Genomic DNA, 16,324 nt, shown 5'->3' on the forward strand with positions numbered 1-16,324 from the left:
ACACCAGAGACAGAAAGCAAGAAATCACTCCCCAGGGGGATGGCCATGCCGCAATCCCTTCTCCATTCTCCTCTAGGGATTTTGGGCATGCACGCACACACGCCTAGCATGAGTTTTAAGCTACCGGGTCCAGGACTCAAACTGAGTCAACTATGTGGGAGTCCAGTGATGTAACCATTACACCATCTGCTGGTCTTGAGGAGAGAGTGTTTTAATACTTGATTGGATGATTGGTTGATTGCCAAAGGACACATGCGCTCTCTGGAGAGAGCTAGACAGAAGGAGAGGAGGAAGCACCCCCCATGGGAAATGGTCCCACTGCAATCTTGTCTCCTCTATTTCTCCTTTCTGTTGGGATTTGGGGCATGCATGCACGTGCACATGGCGTGTTTTTCAAGCTGCCAGGTCCTGGACTCCAACCATTCAGTTGACCATGTAGGATCTCGCCACCTTAGCCAGCCAGCCCAAAAGGAACGTTCTTTGGTGGCGTTCTAAACAAGTTATAGTATAGGTTTTACAAATGCCTTTTTGATAAAGCAAGCAGAAGAGCTTAGCCAAATTTAAAATGTGAAATCCTTGAGTATCAAAACAAGGCACTTCTTGAAGCCTTATGTGTAAAATGTACTAGTACTTACATTTAGATTTCTCAATCAGTTACGGAGATGTGAAAGTTGTTCTTTATAACACACCGAGTAACTATACGATGCCAGTGCCTTTGTTTACACTCGTCAGTGAATAGCCCGACTGGCCGACCACAGAGCTCAAAACAGTGACGACCATCTCTCCCCTCAGTTGGTGCTTCCCGTGCTGCCGTCGACGCCGGCTTTGTCCCCAATGACATGCAGGTTGGACAGACTGGAAAAATAGTAGCCCCGGTAAGTACTGCAGTAAACACACCATCAGGACTGCGCGGGACACTGTGTGTGTGAACACTATCGGTGATTTACGTCTTCCTCAGTGCTCCCGCGATTAGCCATTACGTGGCGAGTGTGTCTTCACAAGGTCTGTGCGGGACACTGTGTGTGTGTGAACAGTATCGGTGATTTACGTCTTTCTCAGTGCTCCCCGCGATTAGCCATTACGTGGCGAGTGTGTCCTCACAAGGTCTGTGCATTTCTTGGTCTCAGGGAAATACTCAGTAGTTCTTAAATCCAGTATTAGTTTTCATGTCTTTTAAAGCACTGGAACACTGCCATGCAAAGCCGTATCACAATATCACACGTAAAACTTATAAAACTAACACTTCATTATTAAGTTGATTTTACAAGTTCACATCGATAAAACACCTATTTGCCATGAAGTCTTTAGAATATCAAATCATTCAGTAGGAACAACTAACCTATTTTCATGAACTCAGACTACTATCTCTCTTTTTTTTAAAAGAACTACTTATTTTAATTATTCATTCATTTATTTTAATTTTACCAGAGAGAGAGAGAGAGAGAGGGAAAGTGAGAAAGCAAGCCATCAGATCTAGGACTCGAACTGTGATCAGTCACGTGGGAGTGTCTAGCGCCTCAGCCACCACGCCACCTGCTGGACCCGAACTCGGACTTTTGAAATTGGGATCTATGAATGATGGTTTTAGTCTTATGTCTTCCTGATGTAAGAAATAAACACCTGATTTTTTTTCTATATTTTTCTCTAGTTGCGTGTATTTCAAGAAAATGATCCAATAGATAAGTAATACTAAAATATTCTTCAGTTAAGCCTATCCAAAACTTAAAAAAGGAAGAGCAGGAAATTTTGGGTTCAAAGTCAGATCACCAATAGTATATAAAGACTCTTCTTAGGTGATATGAATTTTCCAGTGAATAAGATTTTCAGCCAGTTTAAACCCGTGTTATATTGAGGAAAATGTGTTTTTTAAATGTATTTCAGAACAAACTGTGTCTTACTTCAAAACTAGATATCAGGTTAAAAAACACTCTCCTGGGACCAGCAGTTGGTGTAATGACTATGTTGCTGGACTCCCATGTAGTGGACTGCGGTGTGAGTCCCAGACCTGGTGGCTTAAACTCACGCTGGGTGTGTGTGCATGCGTGCCCAAGATCCCGAGAAGAGAACGGAGGAGAAGGGATTGCGGTGTGGCCATCCCCCCTGGGGGGTGAATTCTCATTTTCTGTCTCTCTCTGTCTCTATCTTTCTGGCAAGCACACACACCCTATAGCAAAAACCTCAAAAAAACAACAGCAACAAATAAAACCAGAAACACACACACACAAAAAACACTCTCCTATTTCAGTGCCCTATTTTATAAGATATTTACTCAAAATTTCAAAACAGTCAAAACTTTTTTTAGAATTATTAATTATTATTATTATTATTATTTTTAATTTGCTATAGTGTGCTCACCAGAGAGAGAGGGAAAGTGAGAGAGCAAGTCACAAGGTCTGGAAATCGAACTGTGGTCACCTATGTGTGAGTCCAGCACCTAAGCAACCATGCCACCTGCTGGCCCCAAAATAGTTACACATTTTAAAGACTTGTCTTTGAAGTTTGTTTTAAGGTATCTTCAAGGCTTTTGCCCTTTTTTTTTTTTTTTTTTTAAAGAATTTGTTTTTTATTTTTTCTTTTTACACTCATTTATTTTAAAATTTTTTTATTTGACAGGAGAGAGACAGAAAGAGGGAAATTGAGAAAGCAAGCTGCCAGATCTGGGACTCAAACTGAAGTCAGCCATGTGGAAGTCCAGCACCTTAACCACCACACCACCTGCCAGCCCCACTTTTGCCTATTTTAAAATTAGATTGTCTTTTTATTTTCTCTTTGTAAGAGTTCTTTCATAAACCTCTAAATTTTCAGTGCAAAAATATATACATATTTTTAAAATTTATGTTCCAGAGAGAGAAAGAGTGACTAAGACAGTCATCCTCTGTAGGGTCCTCATGCCATAATCCTTCCCCAGCCCTGTAGCCAGCCAGGGTTGTGGCTGTACCATGGGTGTACCTGTTGTGTTCAGGTGGGCCCACCACACAAGTCTACAGCCTCCCATGTGGCCTCCGTAATCACACCATGTCCCCACTGCTGCACCACTGTGGCTGGCCCGGCTGCAACTCTGCTTTGCCATGTGAACGTGTCTCTATTCATTTTCTTTTGATGAACAGAAACTTAACTTGTATAAAGTCCAGTGTATCAGTCTTTCTTCTTACGGTTGATGCTTTTGTGTTATTCAACTTACTTGACGTCAGATTAGAAGAGCTCAGCACTTAAAATAGGAGGCCTGGCAGGTGGCGTGGTGGTTAAGGCTCCGAACTCCCACGTGGCTGGCCATGGTTCAAGTCTTAGACCTGGCGGCTTGCTTTCTCACTTTCTCTCTCCTTGTCTCTCTCTCTCTGGTGAGCACACTTGCCCTGTAGCAAATTTTAAAAATAATAATAAATACAATTGAATAAATAACTTTTTTTATAAAGCTTAAAATGTGTACTCCATGAATTAAGTACAACACCGTGTGACCTGTCTGCTTGTCCTGGCACGTTAGCCAGGCTGAGAGAGCAGATGTATTGAGCAGATGACTCGAGCCTTCCCTGGCATTCAATTAGGTGTGACACACATGTGTTTTCTGTGGAAATCTTGCTTGTCTAGTTTTATGTGAGAAGACGTTTTCGGGCCTGAACTCAAAAAAGATGTGTAGACTCACAACCATCCTAATCAAAAATAGTTCTGCAAGAAGTCCAGAATTGTACACCGAGGTAGGCAGCTTCCTTATTTGGAAGGAAATAAGGGGAGCACTTGTGGTTCTTAAGTAGAATAGCTTAAGCAAAAGCATAGAGTGGCACCGAAGGCCATGCAGTTAGCTTTCGTCAACATCACTCTTAGGAATATAGAATTATTAAAACTTTTTATATGAAAATGAAATACACTAAATGCTTTGAATACTTTTCTTTAGCTGACATTGTATAGTCCCCCAGAGAATCGTGATCCATTAACTCTGGGGATAAGCACGGGTATGTATGTGTGTATGTACGTGTGTGCGTGCGCTCACATGTTTAAGGCTCCAAAACTTTTTAGAAGAGATCTCACGCTTACAGAAAATTTGCAAGTTCAGAGCAAAACTTATATTTTTGTGGCCCATTTGAGAGTAAGTGGCTGAGACGATGCCTTGTCAGCCCCAAATTCTGAGTTACGTAGGGCATTCTACACAGCCACAAAGCAGCCTTCAAGATCAGCAGTGACACTGATACACAGTATCATCCAGACTTAAGGCCACTGAGGTTTGGCCATTATTCCAACACTGTCCTTCGTAGCAAAAGGATCCGGTTCAGAATCGCGTATTGCGTATCGCGTATCGTTGTCGTGTGTCCTTGTGTCTTAAAGAGTTCCTCAGTCTTACCTTCACTTCATGGGGTGCGTTTTGAGATTTTTGGGAAGCTGCTATAGAGTATCTTTCATCTTGGGTTTGTGTGGTGTTTCCCCAAAGTTCAGTTTGTTATTGATCACTGTAACTGGGGTAGCACAGAAGCGCTACCTCTTCCTGTCAGGCAGTGTACAATCTCATTTGGCCTTTCATCCGTGATTTTCACTTTAATTCTTTGGCTAAGATGATACCCACTAAAGTCTTTCTTTAAAAAAGATTTATTTATTTATTCATTATTACTTAGTTTTAATTTTGACCAGAGAGAGAGAGAGGGAAAGTGAGAAAGCAAGCCGCCAGGTCCGAGACTCGAACTATAGTCAACCATGTGGGAATCCAGTATCTCGACCCCCACGCCACCTGCCAGCCCCAGCCAAAGTCTAAATAAATGTTTTATGCATTTAATGTTTTATGAGGAGATACTTTGAAATAATGCAAATATCCTCAACCTTTCAGTTCATTGATTTATTTGTATCTGTACAGACTCATGGTTTCTATTTTATTCAGTGGATAAAAAATCTGTTATCGTCGTCATTATTATTCATGTATAAATTGCCCCACATTTGACTCTTCAAGGTGACTTCTGTGTCTTCTCAACACATTCCCATCAGTTTGGGAACACTTTTTTGCCTCCCAGGCTTATTTTAGACTTCTCCCTTCACTCGTCCCCGACGGGCCCTGTCCTGCCCAGTGAAGAGCAGTGTGCAGACACCAGCGTCAGGGTGCTGGCACGTTACTGCTCCTCAGACTTCTCAGCGGAGAAAGGGAGCGTGCCTGGGTGTCTGTATGTGTAGCTTACAGAAATTACAGCACTCACACAGATGCACCCTGCACTGGCCACGTGGGCTCTGGCCACTTGGATCTCAAGTGAGAAAGCAAGCCACCAGGTCCGAGACTCGAACTATAGTCAACCATGTGGGAATCCAGTATCTCGACCCCCACGCCACCTGCCAGCCCCAGCCAAAGTCTAAATAAATGTTTTATGCATTTAATGTTTTATGAGGAGATACTTTGAAATAATGCAAATATCCTCAACCTTTCAGTTCATTGATTTATTTGTATCTGTACAGACTCATGGTTTCTATTTTATTCAGTGGATAAAAAATCTGTTATCGTCGTCATTATTATTCATGTATAAATTGCCCCACATTTGACTCTTCAAGGTGACTTCTGTGTCTTCTCAACACATTCCCATCAGTTTGGGAACACTTTTTTGCCTCCCAGGCTTATTTTAGACTTCTCCCTTCACTCGTCCCCGACGGGCCCTGTCCTGCCCAGTGAAGAGCAGTGTGCAGACACCAGCGTCAGGGTGCTGGCACGTTACTGCTCCTCAGACTTCTCAGCGGAGAAAGGGAGCGTGCCTGGGTGTCTGTATGTGTAGCTTACAGAAATTACAGCACTCACACAGATGCACCCTGCACTGGCCACGTGGGCTCTGGCCACTTGGATCTCCGCGCCACCTGCTGGGCTGAAAACAGTTAGAGACCTTCTGAAAGTGTCTTGGGGACTCTCCCCGATATCCAGGCCACACGTTGAGAATCCCTGGGCTTGTACTTGGAGGTGATATTGTGGAAACCTTGACTATATGTGTAGAGACTGGATTCTGTTATATTTCTATTGAGAATATTAATCTTCTGTTTTAAAAACGGGCAGTTAGCCTGGCCGAACTCAAGCCTCACACCGTCTCCCCCATTGTTCTGTGTTCTTTCAGTCCTGTCTAGGTGGCCAACAGTCCATTTTATGTTATGTCGTGCCAGGGTCAGCCGGAGTGCGCAGGGGAGTTTCTGTGCGATTTGCGAGTCTCCCTCCATGATTCGTTCTTCTGTGGAATTTCCCTCATTTCCCAGCTGATCTGGCAGCCCCAAATGCTGTCCCGCGTGTGTTTTCTGCAGTGAGACTGCAGGTGTGTATGGAGAGTGGCTACTTCCTGATCGGTTTTTATCCCAGTGGGGAGTTTGCAGATGCCCCAGATGGACAGAGGGGAGATGTGAGCTGGCTCATTTCAGTGTGCTCCCTCCCCTACAGATTCTGCCTCTTCAGATGCTGTCTTTTCTTGGTCGATCTCCAGTGAATTTAAACAGTTGCTATCTATTTTAGCCAGGTTTTGTAGTTCTCGGCAGAAGGCTTCATCTGATACAAGCCATTCCCACAGGGCCATCAGTGGGGTCCTTAGGCCCGGAATTGAATGCATTACTTCACATGTGCTGTGACTGGTGCAGAGTAGGGTTATTATCTCCCTAATTGATGTCTTAATTAATGCTAGTTCAGATTGCATTCAGCGTTTGGCAGCCGCACCCCACTACTGTTGGCAAGAACTGTACTCGTGGCCATCCAGTCTCCCCCACAACCCCCATTTAAACTGCCTGTTGGTAAACTACATCTCCCTTGTCTAGGAAGAATGCAGCACTTCTTTGTTTTTATCCTTGTTTAATTTGGATCTGTTTTCCCTACCATTGAAGTCTTTTGAATCTTTATTTATTTTATTTCTTTTTTTGTTTTTTGTTGTAGGGCATGTGGGCTCACCAGAGACAGAGAGAGAGCATGAGAAATCACCCCCCAAGGGAGCACAGCTACAGTTCTTTCTCCTCCAGTCTCCTCTTGGGATTTGGGCCACGCACGTACACGTACCTTGCATTATTTTCAGGCTACCAGGTCTAGGGCCCAAACTGCGCAGCTGGCCACAGGGTACCCAATGCCTTAACCTCCGTGCTGCCTGCTGGCCCCTCTTCAAATCCAAGGATACTCAAGTCCTTAGTAAAATGCCATGGTGGTTGTGGATAACCTACCCACATCCTCCCGTGTACTCTAAGTCACGTCTAGATCACTTACAGCACCTCATACGAGGTAAATTCTCAGTCGGTAGTTGAGCCACTTATTGGTTAGGAAATGAGGACGTGGAGAAATGTCCGTGTGTGCTCAAGCAGGGACAGCCACGGCAGAGCGGGGACAGCAGGAGCATCGGCAGCAACAGACCAGTTTCAGTCGGAGGTCATTGGAATCTCCCACTGCAGAACTGTGGATGCAGAGGGCCTGCTGTAACAATTAATTAATGTGTTTTAAAGAATTGTTTATCCTATTTTATTTATCATCGTTGTTGTCTTTTAATGTGCTACAGGCATGTGTGCTCACCAGATGGAGATGAGAGAGAGAGAAAGTGAGAAAGCAAGCTGCCAGGTCTGGGACTCAAACCATAGTTGCCCACTTGGGAGTCCAGCACCTTAACCACTATGCCACCTGCTGGCCATGTAACTTTACTTTTATTACCAAATTATTTGAGAAAATACTTTATATCCGAAGGATCCTATAAATTTAGTTGCTGGTTTTGGTCACTCACAGTAATTTGCACATATGTATGAAACATTCTTGAGCACATGTGTATGAAACAGTCCCTACTATGCTTGTGGATCCATACACCTGCAAGAGTCCAGACCTAGTGGTAGGGAGCCGCGAGTCCGTAGCTTAGTGTTGTAACAAAGGCTTGACTGCAACTTACTTTTTATTGGGAAATCATTTTAAACTTACAAAAGGTTGAAAATTTAAAAGTGTGTGTGTGTGTGTGTGTGTGTGTGTGTGTATACACATATATTCATACATTTTTTTTCTGAACTATTTGATAGTAACATTGTGGCCTTTTACCCCTAAATATCTCAGTGCGTATTTCCTAAGAATAGAAATATCTTCTCATATAGTCAGACTATAATATAATTATATTCCAAACCCCAGTTTTCTTTCTGTTTGTCCGTCTGTCTGTCTGTCTTTCTTGGAGAGATTTTTGCTATAGGACACGTACACTCACCAGAGACAGAGAGACAGCAAGCGAGAAGTCACCCCCCCAGTGATGATGGCTACACCACAGTCCCTTCTCCTCCATTCTCCCCTTTGAATTTTGGGCACGTATGCACACACACCCAGCATGAGTTTTAAGCCACCAGATCCAGCACTAGAACTGCGGTCAAGTACATGGGAGTCCAGCGATGTAACCATTACACCATCTGCTGATCCCTCACACCCCTTATAGTTTTCTAATGGGTTATTTGAATTCTATCAGCCTACTATAATGTTTTCTTTTCCTCTATCAATATAGAATACATTTTACGATCAAATGGTACATTTAGTTGTCCTGTCTCTTTAACCTTGTGTTTCGTGCTTGCGGTAGGGCATGAGTGGTCCTCAGTTCTTACTTTGCCTGTGTCCTGGGCTGGCCTTCTGCAGCTGGACCTCAGAGTGGGGCTTTCTGTGTCCCTGCCTAGATCCCCACTCCTCTCCACAGCCAAACTGTGTAGTTAGCTGTTGGGGATGTGTGGCAGGTTGAATGATCTCGAGAAATTTCAGATGGACAGTGAACAAAGTTTGGAAAGATATATTGAAACTAGAGGAGAAATTTATTCTTATAAAAGTTTATGAATTTATTTCTTCTCTAACTCTAACCCTAATCACCTCCAACAGGGTCTTCATACTGCATGCTACATCCCCAACCTCAGCCAACCAGGATCACGGGCATGCACACCTGCTGCCTGGCACTTAAACCCAGAACCTGGGGAGATACTTCAAATAAAATAGGTTCTGTACGGTCCTGTTCATTTGCTAGATGTGGGCTGCAGATTTGGCCTTAGGTTTTCTAGAAACCGGTTCATACTGGGAACCAAGATCGGTGCTCTGATTCAGTGTCCTGATTTAGTGTCCTCAGGTAAAAACAAACTAATTGCACATGGACATGTCTTTTGGCCTGGTATCAAGACAGGAGAGAGATGTATCCCTCGAGTCCTTATAAAGAGGACACTATTGATTGGCGTGCTCAACAATACCATTGCTGCAAATAGGACGTCGGTTTCATAGACCTAGTATTTATAATGTCCCTCAGTGTAGGCTGACTCCCTAATATTAGGAACATGTCTGTGAAGGGCAGAAATGATCTGGTTTGGGATCTACTATCCAGGCTTATTCCAAAGGAAAATTTCAGACTAGTGACTTAGATTTTTTTTTTTTAAGAATTATTTTACTTTATTTATTTTAATTTGTCTAGAGAGGGACAGAGTGAGAGAGAAAAAGAGAAGGAAAGTGAGAAGGCAAACCACTGGCCCCAGTGACAGTTTTAGAACCCGTCTTCAAATGACATTTTATCAGGAAGCCCTGTATTTACTGTAAGAAAAGGAGTTGAAGTCTGTGGAGTGCCGTTAACTCAACTCTCTCCCTTCCACACTGTCCCAGAGTCTCTGATGCACCTCTGGAGGATGGCTGTAGCCTTGAGAACACTGTAAAAGCTACTGGTTCAGAAAAATATTGGTGGATTGCATAGCCGTAGTTCTCCACACATACATCTCCTGAACTGAATTTTGATATTTTTCTCTGTTAGTATTTCAGCCACTGTAAGTACAGCCAACTACTCCAGTTTCAACTACAATTTATTTTAAATTGTCACTTAATTTTGAAACTCCTTATTTAGTATAATTCGTGTATCCTTAAACACTGGCCTTTCTACTTTACAAGTAAACTAATTATACTTTCTATAAAAGTAAAATAATACTAAATGAAAATCTAGCTTATTTACATGTGGCAAAGTAAGATGCTTCTGTTATTTAATGACAATGTCTGTACCGTCCTCTGGATCCCATCATCTCCTACCTCCTTCGGGACGGTTTTTCATCAGTCACTCCATCTTCTGGGTCCATAGTCTCTCCTCTCCAACCTTAAAAACAAGACCCTTGGGGCCAGCAGGTGACCTGGTGGTTAAGGTGCTGGACCCCCACAGGGGAGGTGGTAGTTCGTATCCTGGCTCGATGGCTTGAAAAACGTGCCAGTCGCGAGCACGCATGCGCACCCCAAACCCTGACAGGATGGAGAAACAGAGAAGAGATCGTGGTGCGACCCTGCCCCATGGGGCGTGCTTTCACCCATTCTCTCTCTTTGGCGGGTGCATATGCTTTCTGGCAATTTAAAAAATACATATAAAACAAAAAAGAGAAAACTCTTCATCTCCCCAACAGCTTCTTTTTCTCAGTGGCCACCACTCCTTCACTGTCTCTATAGGCTAAGCTTGAACAAGTAGCTTACACTTGCTGTATTCGCTGTACCTCACATTTCTTCTTTTTACTTGAACATTTTATATAACTAAAGACATGTAAAATTCATATAGAAATAGTATGGTAAGTGCGTGTGTCTCTACCACCAGATTTCGGATACAGTATTGCAGTACAGCCCAAATGCCCTGTGTGCCTTGAGCGCAGATCCTTCCTTTCCCTCAGAAGTAAGCATTACCCTCAGTTGGATGATTATTGTCTCAATGATCATTTTCCGTTTTCCGCTTTTACTACCCTTGCACAGGTTTTTAAACAGCATATAGCTGAGCTTTTAATTTGCAGTGCCACAAGGCATTCAGAAATGTCAGATGTTGCTCTTCTCAGCCTTTACAACAGTAGACCTTAGGCCGGTAGGTGGCGGGCTGGTTAAGGTGCTGGACTCCCACATGGCTGACTGCAGTTCAAGTCCTGGACCTAGCAGCTTGCTCTTTCTCTCTCTGTCTCTCTCTCTGGTGAGCACACGAGCCCTATAGCAAATTAAGAATAATAACAATAAATAAATAAATAATTTTTTAGAGGTTTTAGCTATAGGGCATGTGTGGTCGCCAGAAAGACAGAGACAGACAGAAAGTGAGAAGTCACCTCCTGGGGGGATGGCACACCGCAATCCCTTCTCCATTCTTTATATATACTTTAAAGGTTTTTGCTATAGGGTGTGTGTGCTCACCAGAAAGACAGAGAGAGACAGAGAGACAGAAAGCAAGAAATCACCCCCCAGGGGATTGGCCACACCGCAATCCCTTCTCCATTCTCCTCTTGGGATCTTGGGCACGCATGCACATGTGTCTGGAGTGAGTTTAAGCCAGTGGGTCTGGGACTCGAACTGCGGTCTACTATGTGGGAGTCCAGTGACATAGCCATTACACCATCTGCTGGTCTCCATAATATTATTTTGTATATGTCCTTAAAACTCTTCTTTTTTTTTTTTTAAACTTTATTTATTTATTTTAATTTGACCAGAGAGGGACAGATTAAGAGAGAGAGATAAAGAGAAAGGGAAAGCGTAAAAGCAAGCCACCAGTTCTGTGTGCGTGCGTGCCCAAGATCCCAAGAAGAGAATGGAGGAGAAGGGATTGTGGCGTGGCCATCCCCCGTGAGGGGCGATTTCTTGCTTTCTGTTTCTCTCTCTTTCTGGCGAGCGCACACGCCCTATAGCAAAAACCTCTCACAAAGAAAATTTAATTTTTACATGGTCAGACTTAATTTTTTTTCTTTTTTGATATGTATTTTTTGTGTCTTGTTTGCAATACCTTTACTGAGATAGGACATAAAGAAATTTACCCCCAAAGCATGAAGGTATTGTTTTTCACATTTTGGTTTATGATTTGCCTGATTCGATTTCATGTTTGGTGTGAAGTAGCCAGTTTTTCCCACATGTGGCTGATGAATGTATTACACACCCCATCTCTCTTCTGCTGATCTGCAGTGTCTCCGCTTGAATGTCACTTTTCCGTCTGGGCACAGGTCTGGTTTGGGGCCCTCTCTTCCGTCGCGTTGGCTGCCGTCCATCAGTGCAGCAGTACTCACTTGCAGCTTTGTAATAAAGTTACCTGGTCGGGCACCGTCCCCCTTACGGTTCTTCTCCAAACTGCCTTCTTCTCCACTCTTCTCTGAAGTTTTAGAATGGGTCTGTCGAGCTCCGCAGTTGGGATTTTGACAGAAATGTAGGTATAACTTGTTATTCAGATGTAGCCTATTCCTGAAATTGTGCAGATTGGGCGTGGCTTCCCACATGAGAGGTTCAAATCTTGGACCTGGCAGCTTGCTTTCTCACTTTCCCTCTCTCTTCCTCTCTCTCTTTGTCGAGCATGTTTGCACTTTAGCAAATTAAAAATAATAATTATAACAAATAAAATTTTAAAAAATTCTCTCAATTACCAAATCTTCTCTGACACCTATTTAAGAATACAAGATTTTCTGCATAATATGTAAAGAATTTAAAATACCAGTTATGGGCCGGCCAGTGGTATGTGGGTTAAGGTGCTAGATCTCACATGGCCAACTGTATGGTTCAAGTCCCATACCTGGCAGCTTGAAAGTCACGCCGGGTGTATGTGAATGTGTGCCTAAAACCCTGTGAGGAGACTGGAGGAAAAGAGAGTATGGCATGGCTGTCCCCCCAACCCCCCGGTGGGAGGTGTGCGTGTGATACCTCACTTTCTTTGTCTCTCTCCGGTGAGTGTACACACCCTATAGACAAAAAACTAAAAAAGAAAGAAAAAAACACCAGTTACTTAGTTATGTAACATTACACGCACTGGTATGTCTCTGGGCAGAAGGGTGTGATAACTCAGATACTTCTACACTGCTCCAGACCTGTACCATAAGGTAAACGAGGAGCAAGGAGATGTGGTAAAGATACATGCTGAATGCAGACAGCTTAGCTAATAACCAAGACCATGTAAAACATTGGGTCATGATGCATTTTTGCATAGAAAAATGTAGAAAAATATGACGTGACTTTTCTGACGACCTAGTGTTATGTTTTTTGTTTTGTTTGTTTGTGTTAATGGAGATTTTTGCTATAGGGTGTGTATGCTTGCCGGAGAGAGAGGGAGAGGGAGAGAGAAAGCAAGAAATCACCCCTCCGGGGGATGGCCACATTGCAATCCCTTGTCTTCCATTCTCCTCTTGGGATTTTGGGAATGCACATACATGCGCCCGGTGTGATTTTCAGGTCCAGGGCTTGAGCTGCGATCAGCCCTGTGGGAATCCAGCATCTTAACCACTATGCACCTGCTGACCCCAGTGACCCAATATTATAACTTACTGAGCCTTGGTGTTTAGAGTGGCCGAAGGTGCTGTACTCACACTTGCTCTTGAGTGGCGAGTCACTGTGTGGAAGGGAGCTCTAGTGCAAGGACTCGCTGTCATGTCTGAAGAGGCCAAGAGATGGTTTTCTCTTCCTGGCTCCCAAGACTCCAGAAATGGAAGTGAGGAACCATCGTCCGAAGTCTCAGGCTAGACAGCAGAATGAGAAACCAGTGTACTGGGCGTCTCTGTGTTCCCCTGCCTTGTGGTTATGCAGAGCGAGCACAGGATACACTTCTGCCAGAACAGCTGAGACACAGCTGCTGGGTAGATGGACAGTCTTTTAGATTCATAAGCACCGTACATCCACCCTTACGCAAATTCCTGATAGTTGTTTTTTAATTTGAATAGTGACTTCTGGATTAAAAAATGACAGTTGTAACAAATATCCAGATGGTCCAAATTCTTCCAAGTAAGGAGCATTGGATGTATACATTACTGTAGAGAGTTGACGTCTTTCTAAAATGTGATCTTCTACCCATGGCCATGGTTTTATTTCTCCATTTATTTAGGTGGCTTTAGAATTTTTATTATAAAGGAAGTAGACATAGGAATATAATTGGTATTTATAATAGACATTGCTGATATGAATTTATCTGTAGGTTCTCTTGGGTGTTGTACATCATATGCAGTCATACCTTCTAGGAATAATGAGGTCTTCTTTGATCTTTTTTTTTTTTTTTTTGGAGAGGTTTTTGCTATAAGGGCGTGTGTACTCACCAGACAGACAGAGAGACAGAAAGTGAGAAATCACGCCCCAGGGGGGGATGGCCACACCACAATCTCTTCTCCATTCTCCTCTCAGGATCTTGGGCACACACGCACACATGCCCACCGGGTCTGGGACTCGAACCGTGGTCGACTACATGGGAGTCCAGCGACATAGCCATTATGCTAACTGCTGGTTCCTTGTTTGATCCTTTTGTGTAATTCTCTTTCTTACTGTGTTGGCTTTGGCTCCCTGGACAGTTGAATAGAAGTAGCGATGGTAAACATCCTTGTTCCTTATTTTTAAGGAAATGCCTCCTGTGTGTCACCATAGGTATATTTGCTGGGTCTTTGGTGTAAATCCTTTATCAGGTGAAAACAGTTCCCACCTATTTTAAAGTGGTGTCATTGAACCGTAAACGGTGAAGAGGCCAGACTTCCTCGCCAGGTTTTCTAGTTCAGTTCTTGCTATTAGCAATTATTTGCTATGGGACCTGGGACTAGTCACTTAACCTCTCAGCCACGGTTTGCTCACCTCTATAATGATGATAATAATAGTCCTCACTTCATAGGGTCATTGTAAAGATGGAATGAGTCGATATATATAGAATAGGGTTAAATGAGTTACTGTACAGAAAACACTTCCGAATGTCTGGCATGTAGTGAGGGCTATGCTAACCATTTTTACAATTACTGATAAAAATCCTCCTTGGAGTTTTTTTTATTTTAATTTTTTGAACAAGTATTAAATATTTATTTCTTTAACTGATGTTTGGTAGACTTGAATTTTGATAGCACATTATTATTTGTTGAGCTTCATAGAGTTTCACGTTTGTGCTGTGACTCACATGTAACCAGTACAGCTCTTTAAGACCGGACACGGCTGCTGGTAGTTCCCCTTTCATGCATGCTTCTCGGGCCTTCTGTGAGCTGTGCAGCCGATGCTGACCCGGCCTCCCTACCCCTCCCGACGCTCAAGCACATCACAGCCATTAAGCACTCTGTTTCCAAATGCTGGAGAGAGGTGTTCTCACACTTGGCAGTTTCTGGTGGGAGTAGGTTACTTTGTCTATATTCTGGTATTTCACTTGCAGACCAGCTGTCTGTTTATAGTCTTGAGACGAAGTGAATAGATGTCATTTGAGAGTTAACCAGATGAATGAGCAGTTTTTTAAGCAGAATTTACCTAGATAATAAATTTTGCTCCTGGGTTCTCTCGAAAACCTACTAGTGTAGAAAAGTCTGTGTAGGAACAAACTTTATAGAGTTCTTTGTGTACAGCTGGGACTGAATTTATGGGCTGCCCTTCTAACTTGCTAAAAAGCTGAAGATTGACAGCCGCCTTAATACTGCATTATCTAGCTTGGCTTTTAACTCCAAGAGAACTGTGTTCACAAATTGATGCTCTGTTCCTTTGGGGTTGGTATAGAAGCATTAAATTGTACTAAAATATTCATATGTGAGTGCATTTAGCTGAGAGCAATTGATGTTCTGCTCCCGAGAGGACAGAGAAATGCTGTATGGACCTGCAGTCCAGAAAACATCCTAAGCATGCTCCTTAGAGGTAATTACATGGCCTGGGTGAGCAGTCCTGCCCGTGAAGCTTAAAGTGACAGAGGAGAAGTCGTACAGTTCATAAACTGACTTGGATGTACGAATTGTTTGGTTGTGTAATAGTTAAAAACTTAATTGTCAAAAATGAGGAGTTCTGATTACATCTTTGGTTTGTTTCCTCAGCTAACTTTTATTAGACAGGTTTCTCCAAATCATTCCATAGGGCCAGTATCAGTGAAGGGTTTTTGTTTGTTTGTTTGTTTTTAAATCCATTACCATATTATGAAATGGAGTGAAAAGTTTTAAGTTCTTTTTTACATATACATCATAACTTTAAAAGCATGCCACTGCTGTGATAAATTGACATATGTTAGAGATAACCAGTCTAGTTAGCAGGTAGCATGAAAGTAAGAGTTTGCAGCAAATCTTTGTTGAAGAGAATAAATACAACTGTTCTAAATTTTGATTCTTACTCTGTGTAGTTTTGCTTCTTTCATATAAAAATTAATCTTCTCATATCTAGCTTCAGGTGTAATTAACATGCACATGACTGTCAAAGAAAATAAGACACGACCAGAAGGAAATACTTATTCAGTGGATCTTTGGTCATTTAGCACATGTAATTCAATACTGTGTTCACTTCAGGGCTAAAGGTATGAGTACTAAGATATAAAAAAAAATTAACCACTTCGTTTAACTGTATATTGTTATTAACCAAACTTGGTCTGAGAGGGATTTAGGGAAGTGGTATTTGGAGCAGGGAAATGCATTCCGGTTCTTTAAGGTGCGATGACTGTAGAGGATCTCCAGTGAAGTTGGA

The 16,324-nt window shown here is 42.7% G+C and overlaps 1 protein-coding gene across 2 annotated transcripts in view; it reads left to right on the forward strand.

The window, feature by feature from the left end:
• ETFA (electron transfer flavoprotein subunit alpha) overlaps window positions 1-16,324 on the forward strand; it is a 72,248-nt gene that overhangs the window by 32,002 nt on the left and 23,922 nt on the right. For both annotated transcript variants that reach the window (XM_006142597.3, XM_006142596.2), the window contains exon 9: window positions 793-875. In XM_006142597.3, coding sequence (XP_006142659.1) covers window positions 793-875 — 83 coding nt within the window. The remainder of the gene's footprint in view (window positions 1-792; window positions 876-16,324) is intronic.

This window comes from Tupaia chinensis, unplaced genomic scaffold (genome assembly GCF_000334495.1).
Source record: "Tupaia chinensis unplaced genomic scaffold, TupChi_1.0 Scaffold000078_1, whole genome shotgun sequence".
In the NCBI taxonomy this organism is placed as follows: domain Eukaryota; kingdom Metazoa; phylum Chordata; class Mammalia; order Scandentia; family Tupaiidae; genus Tupaia; species Tupaia belangeri.